Source organism: Sitophilus oryzae, unplaced genomic scaffold, assembly GCF_002938485.1.
Source record: "Sitophilus oryzae breed Bouriz unplaced genomic scaffold, Soryzae_2.0 scaffold_1112_pilon_pilon, whole genome shotgun sequence".
Classification (NCBI taxonomy): Eukaryota; Metazoa; Arthropoda; class Insecta; order Coleoptera; family Curculionidae; genus Sitophilus; species Sitophilus oryzae.
In genome coordinates, this window is record NW_022145741.1 from 223,633 (window position 1) to 231,506 (window position 7,874).

General features: G+C 31.5%; 1 protein-coding gene across 1 annotated transcript; it reads left to right on the forward strand.

Moving 5' to 3' along the window:
- Positions 1–852: 852 nt before the first annotated feature.
- On the forward strand, positions 853–6,291 carry LOC115882425 (E3 ubiquitin-protein ligase RNF113A). Its single transcript, XM_030900489.1, has 6 exons — positions 853–1,369; positions 1,429–1,658; positions 1,712–1,877; positions 5,502–5,694; positions 5,750–5,863; positions 5,918–6,291. The coding sequence occupies exons 1-6, from the start codon at positions 1,258–1,260 to the stop codon at positions 6,096–6,098; spliced, it is 996 nt and encodes a 331-aa protein (XP_030756349.1). The 5' UTR covers positions 853–1,257; the 3' UTR covers positions 6,099–6,291.
- The last annotated feature ends 1,583 nt before the right edge of the window (positions 6,292–7,874 follow it).

Genomic DNA, 7,874 nt, shown 5'->3' on the forward strand with positions numbered 1-7,874 from the left:
TCTTTTCCCGTTCATTAACTACATGAAAACTACGTTAATAAACTATGTTTTGATATTATGAATAATTTTCCATTGTATGAGGTGTAATAGAGATAATATGATCTAAATATTATATTTAAAGCCATATTTCTTCTGTTTTCTTAAATTCATTATGTGTTTTTAAAGCTTCAACTTATTATAACCTCACCTCAAACCTTTGATATTTGACATAGGTTACATAAACTACACCCTCTACATACCCTACATTAACTACATGTAATGTAATTTATGTAGTTTTTAAAAGTAACATGTAGTTTTCCGAACCCTGCCTCCAAACACTGAACAGGCCAGATAGCCCTAGTCGCTAGGATCCTTCATATACAAGAGTAGGATAGTATCCTTGGGTCCCATCCAAGGGGTCCCATCCAGATTAGCCCTAAATGGGGATGTCACTTGGTATGGGAATGGGAAAATGGAAAATAGTCGTTTCAGCCTTGCTGGGCTACCAGCATAGACTTAAATATACATAATATGTTCCATTAGTGGTGACATCATGTAGGGGTAGGGCCTCTGGTAGGGCATACAGTCCTTGGGGGTAGGGTTGATCCAAGGGGTTGATCTGGATAGAGCCTAGTTTCTTTATACGTAATACAAACCGCGATCCTCAGCCAAGTACTTATAAAAGCATGGCATAGGTCACATAGCGCGGCCGTACGTCATATCCTTGATTATAGACAAGAGTCATATCATCGTATGATGAGGATTGTGGCCATAGATAAAGGAGCAAGAAGATATATTTTATATTATAAACGGCCGGATAGCCCTGGCAGCTGTGGCCATTAAACTAATATACTACTATACTATAACCTCAAGCTCTCAACTCTTAAACCTCATCAACCTCATTACTCATCATTATCAAATCATTATAAACATTTAAGCGATTATCCACACTTAAAACGTTAAAACAATAATTGTAGAATATATTAATATCAAATATACATCAATAACACAGATTATATATAATAATCTGTGTTAATAACTTCAATATTTGGGATATCACGGATGTATTGTCTATATCGAGGCTTGTGTAATTGAAAATTGTATTATTGTATTTAAATTGAACTCTCAATTCGTACACAAGTGATAAATCTATTTTAACTTAATTCGTTCTCCAAAACATGTCCTAAAGGAAATCGTAGATAAATTAGATAAAAATATTTCAATTTGTCTGTTATGAAATAGTCATGAATATATAAGAAGTAATACAAATTCATCATTATGTCTGAAACGGAGAAAACTGTCGATGGTTCAGGCTGCAGTTTTATATTTAAGAAAAGAACTGTAAAAGCCAAGGGAGTTAGGCAGCGTCAACAATCTAACTCGGGTGAAGGTATAGCAATAATCTCGTTTGAAAATGTGGTATTTTATTTTTCTTAAATAATATTGTAGAAAAACCAAGTAGTGAAGTTGATGAAAAACCTGCGGTAGTACGTTCTAATAAGAGAAAATTCAAGGTAAACCCTAATATTCAGCAATCAACTAGGTTAGAAAAGAAACTCAAAGCTGAAGCTAATGAAACTGATTCTGGGTCAGATAGTGACAGTGTTTTAATCAGTTACAAGTCAAATAAGTCAGCAATGCCACGAGGACCTCAAGATCAAGGTGCCACTGCTACATTGGTGTGTATAAAATGCTTAATTTTTTACTATTTTATGAATACTGTGTTGTATAGGAAATTGAAACAGAGAAAGATCGAGATGCTCAAGCAATTTTTGAGAGACGTTTGGAACTAAATAAAGTACTTGAAGGCAAACAGGATGACAAAATATATAGAGGAGTGAATAATTATGCTCAGTATTACAAACCAAAAGATACAGCAGCTGGAAATGCTAGCTCAGGTAGGTTATACCTGTGGTTATACTGTATACTGGATGATTCAAGAGATGTCAATACTTTGGATACATATTTAGAGCCCAAAAATAAACATAAAAGTCTTTAAAAATGTGTCCACAAGCACAATGCCTTTGTTTTTGAGATATAGGGTGTTAAAATCTATAATAACATAAATATTATAATCCAAATATCTCGAAAAGGAACTGTTGATCTCATTAATTTTTAAGAGGTATTATTTTTTATTACGAAAATCAATAGTAAGGGGGGTAAAACCCCATGAGACAACTGAATCACATAATCACACATTTAAAATAAAAATAAATAAATACTGCACTATCTACATTAAGGTATTAAATTGGGAACTGTTTTGAACTAGAATTTTTGTGAGAGATTCAACTGCCATTGTGTATGCAAGGTCCTATTCTCATGTTGAAATCGCCTTGTTTTGTTTATGCCTGAAAAAAATAGAGAATGCCATTGACTCACTGATACAAGCCCCATAATTGACTGTATACCAGCTCTGTTTGTTTAGATGTACACTCACTCAGTAGACCTCCCTCATCAATGATGAATAACATATTATTAGATGGAAAACTACCTGTGAGCTGGAAAATGGCTATAGTCATGCCCAGCCATACACTAATCTATCTGTAATGAAGTTCCGCCTTAGTGCATGGTCCAACATAATGCTGGTAGCGTAGCATATGGTAGTATACGCTACGCGGTATGTGGGGCCACATCGGTTTAATTCACTGCTATTCACTGCTCTGCTGTACGCTTCATGTGGGGCGACGCATACAGCTTCTAATAGTCTAATTTTCTTTCATAATATCCACTTATGATCCTGAAAGTTTCAATGAGATCGCCACGAATTTTTCATTGTGGTAGGACGCTACATAGTAGTAGCATGCTACATTGTGGTAGCACGCAACAAAATAAGTATTTCGCAGCGGAATCACCAGTTAATCAAGAAATATCAAGATCTTGAAATTTTTTGAGTCAAGACACAGAGCGTCAAGACAAGATGTTTTTAAATTTCTTGATTTTTTCAAGACAAGACAAGAGATTGTCATCAAGACAAGCATTCTTGTCTTGTACTGACTCCTATTTATATATATTTTTGGGCTTTGAATATATGTATCTGAAATATTGACTATTGACATTTCCTCATAAATCGCCTTGTATACCATAGTTATTACGCAGGGTGACCCAGGCTTCCGAAAAAGTTCTATATTAGGTTTTTCTGGTTTGTGATTTTCGATTTAATTTTTCTTACATATGGTAGTCTCTCCTTTAAAACTCAGCTTACCAATATTTACAATCTTGTTTGATATACAGGGTGGCGCCTCTCATACGCCGCGGAGTTTCCAAGGAGAACGACTGTTTGTATGGAAATGAAATTTTGTGAGCATATGTAGGTTAATTCAGAGCACTTTTTAAAAATATAGAGAGTTCTACAGGGTGTTCCTAAAAAAAAGTTAACATATCAAAGTTGTGTTTTTTGTAATGGAACACTCTATATATTAATAATTAATATATAGACCCCAAACCAAATCGAACATCAATTATTGATGTTCAGATTCTGCGAGAAAAATAAAGGTAATTTTTATAAGAGAAGTATATCAAAATAAAAACACTAAATCACCACAATACACCAAAACACTTTTACTTTTACACTGGACGCGCGTTTCGCTAACCATGTTAGCATCATCAGCAGATGGTTATGAACTGAAGAAGTATATGACTAAAATGTAAGGTTTTTTCATACACAGACATATTTAACATTTTCTAAAAATAAATAATAATTTTTAAATTACAATAAAACCAACCTAAATTGGAATTTACCCCATATAGCCTAATATGTAGTTAAAATAACTATTGTACTTTAAATCAAATTAAAACTTGACCCAAAAACTTATACAGGCTGAGATAAAATTAATATAGAACAACCTCTAAAAACAAGTTACTCTTTTATTTTAAATGGAAAACCCATTATATTATTTCGATATTTAATGGGGATTATAATATGTCTCTTCAAAATACTATTAAGGTTGCCTACCACTCAAACAAATATTCTAGATATTTTCATATATATGATTTAGTTTTGATTTGGTTTGGTTGTCAGTAGATCTTTATTATTTCATAAAATCTAGGTAGCTGTCATATGTTTGACGTTACTTCAACATACCTGTCTAACTAGTCCAACTTTAATAACTAGTTATAATTTTGTGTCAGTTAAAACAAAAAAAAATCTCAGAAATTTGCCGAAGATGCAAACTTATCCTACATCGGGGATCGGGGAGAATTGATATGATTCTGTTAATTGGTAACTGGCAATGTGTATTTACCAATTAACAGAATGCTTAGTGCTCTTGATTTTATCTAGTCTGGGATTTTTTATGGGGATATATTGAAGACAGTGTTGTCTTGACCAACTATCGTCGACAACATGAGAGAAATGACTGTAGCTGCTTGTCGAAACAGAACTCCAGATAAATATGATTTTTAAAATAAAAGATCTTTTGAAAAGACAACCATTTTATGCAGTTAACAGGAAAGGAAACATTTTGAGCATTTGATTTCATCTAGTTAATTGTCACATAATTATAGGTTTATATCTAGTTTTAATTCTGTAATAATTAAAATATGTTTTAAATGTATGTATATATTTTTATTACCGTTGAGTCTTCTATTCTACATCCTTTAATTTTTGTTAAATTAACAAAAAAGGTATATCACAGCCACCTAGTTTTTTTCAAATAATAAAGATCTACTGACGCAAAATAATAAAAATCCAGGAAAATCTGTGACTGAGGGTTAATAAACAACCTTAATAATATTTTGAAGTTATATGAATTCCCTATTGAACACCGAAATAATATACTGGGTGTTCCATTTAAAATAAAGGAGTAACTTGCTTTTAAGAGTGACTAATGTTCCATTTTAATTTTGTTTCAACCTGTATAACTTTTCGGGTCAAATTTTAATTTGGTTTAACATACAATGGTTACTGTAATTAAATATTCGGCCATTTTAGGCAGCTGTTATTGAAATTTAAAATTTTCTCAAAATTTTCACATAATGTGAAATACCTGTGACAAAATCCTTACATTTTAGGTATATGCTTCTTTAATAAAAGTCACCTTTATTTTTTTCCTAGAATCCGAAATTTAATCAATTAATATATAGGGTGTTCCATTACAAAAAACACAACTTTGATGTGTAATTTTTTTTCGGGACACCCTGTATAACTCTATATATTTATTACAAATTAATCTACATATGCTGCCAAAATTTCATTTCGATATAAACTACTCCATGGAGCCTCGATCTGCGTCGTATGAGAGGCGCCATCCTGTATACAGGGTGGGTCAAAACTAAATGTTATATTTTTCTCCACTATTTTATATTGACCACCCTGTATTTTGTATCATAATCGAAGAACTTTTGTTTATCTTTTTGTTTTAATCAGCGCTTTCTATACCTAAAATCTATATTTAATGAGAAAATCGTGCTTTTTGAAAATATAAGAGAGGATTGCTAAATTCACTCTATCGGAGTCATTTTTTTTGGGAGGCCTGTATCACCCTATATTACTAACAAGAATTTTTATAATGAAATCTTTCAAGGTATGGTAAGAAAAGGTCCTATTAGAGCACCAAGTAACCTCAGGGCTACAGTACGTTGGGATTATCAACCAGATATTTGTAAAGATTATAAAGAAACTGGATTTTGTGGGTTTGGAGATAGTTGTAAATTTCTCCATGACCGTAGTGACTATAAACATGGTTGGCAGCTTGAAAGAGAATGGGAAGAAGGCAAGTAAGTAACCTCAATGAAGTAAATTAAGTTTTCTTTATTAATTTAGTATTTTCAGATATGGTGCTGATAGTGATGATGATAAAAAATATGAGATAGATTCAGATGAAGAACAGTTGCCTTTTAAATGTGTTATTTGTAGGGAAAGTTTTGTTAATCCAGTAGTAACCAAGTAAATTAATAGGAAGAATGTCCTTTCAAATTTTTATCTATTTTTTTCTTCTAGATGTAAGCATTATTTTTGTGAAAAATGTGTTGTGAAAAGACACAGGAAAACCAACCGTTGCTTTGTATGTAATGCCCAAGTAACCATATTCAATCCGGCAAGAAATATTTTAGAAAGGCTGAAACAAAGTGAAGAACAAGAAAAAAAGAAGAAGAATGAAGACAGTAGTGATTCAGATTGATTTCGTATTTTATTTCCAATCATTTAACCCTCTTAATAATAATTTTTACTGTATATGTATGTAAAAAAATAAGTTGCAAAATCTTTATTTTTTGTGCTAACTAAAATTTATTTAACATTATAAATAATAAAAACATTGTTACATATTTTTCATTTAAAAAAAAAAGTTAATATAAAGATGATACAATATAAAATGTGTTTCATTATCAAATCTTTTTTGGGCCTTTATGTAATCATAATATGTGCATACCTTTTTGTGCGTTAACGTTTTAAAATAAAGTAATAAACCTGCTTATACAGAAAAGACCAATATAAACGGGAAAATTGATGAAATTCGGTTTTGGCGAATGCGCCGGACTTTAGTTAGTCTGTGGTTAGATTTATTAGATACAGACTAACTTGATAAAGTTACCCTAAGTTTTTACAAGTCTGTATCACAGATAACCTATATAAGTTAGTCTGTGATACAGACTTGTAAAAACTTAGGTAAATAGGTAAAAAAAAAGTTTGTTATAACAAGTTATAATGAGCATTTCAATATTGATGAAATGTCTGCAACCAGCATAAGGTTCATTTTCAATTTAAAATATAGACACTAAATTTACTGCAAAGGGGCTAATGGCTAATACAGAGTGAGTCTTAAATAAGTCCAAAAATTTTCAGGGATGGTAGATCTCGATAAAAAAAATATTTTCTCTTTGCTGTTTTTCAAATAAGTCCAAAATTACCGAGTTATTTAATTTAAAAATTTAAAAAAAAAGTATTTTTCGCTTAAATTTAGAGAACCACTGGATCTTTTCTGGGTTTTCTTTCTTGTAAATTTAACCTACTACTTATGTTACGATATTATCCTAAAATTTTTGTTTAAAAAAAAACGAAAAAAATTGAAGCGTTTTTTTTGCGTAAACCTTCATAACTCATAATCGTATTTCTGTGGTCGAAATATATACTACCCCTAAAAATATTTCCACTTATTTAAGACTCACCCTGTATAGTAGAATTAAATAACGTTTTTTTAACAAACTAGAATTAACTAAAACTTTAATTAAAGCCATTAAAGTAACAACAGAAACTGTTAAGAATCAATTTAATTTCTTCACCATTTTATATATTTTTTACTATAAATCCGGTAAAGAAAACTCCAAGATTAATCTTAGAATATTATAATAATCTTAATCAGTCGAAGATTGAGTCACTCTGACATAATTATTACATAAATTCTAAATTGAATTATTGTTTGTACAACCTCAGGCAATTCGATATAATACGTCCTTTTGTCTAGTCTTTGATAAACCCATGAAAAAATTGCAAGATACAATAAAGAAGACTCAAAAGTTCGCAATCGATCAAAGAATCACTGCGGTTCAATTATGAAGATTCTAGATTCAGTTATCATTTGTACAACCTCAAGAAACCCTTTGTAACACGTTCTTTTGTCTAGAATTTGCTAACTCCCCCCCACCAAAAAAAACCACGAAATACCATATGATTGAGAAAAAAAACGGCGTCAGCGATGGCTATGAAATGAAGATCGCAATCATTGTATATGTAAAATTATGTGGGGAATGTCATTGATGTTCATTTCTAACCAGCCAACTGAACGCTGTTTTTTTTTTCGATCATATGGTAGTACAGCTAAGTAGAGGTGGGCAAAGATTGAACGAGTCGTTCATTTGAACGAGTATTAAAAATTAATCGTGTGATTCGATTCACTGCTTAAAATACGGTTCGTTCAACTGAATCGTGGCCGGCACGGATCCAAAGATTTAAACGATGA

What these genes read in the sequence shown, in the direction of transcription:
- LOC115882425 (XM_030900489.1), top strand. Translation starts at nt 1,258, where the DNA reads ATGTCTGAAACGGAGAAAACTGTCGATGGTTCAGGCTGCAGTTTTATA. An exon ending in AGAGAATGGGAAGAAGGCAA is followed by an intron (nt 5,695 to 5,749) that starts GTAAGTAACCTC and finishes TAGTATTTTCAG; the next exon opens with ATATGGTGCTGATAGTGATG. An exon ending in GTTAATCCAGTAGTAACCAA is followed by an intron (nt 5,864 to 5,917) that starts GTAAATTAATAG and finishes TTTTTCTTCTAG; the next exon opens with ATGTAAGCATTATTTTTGTG.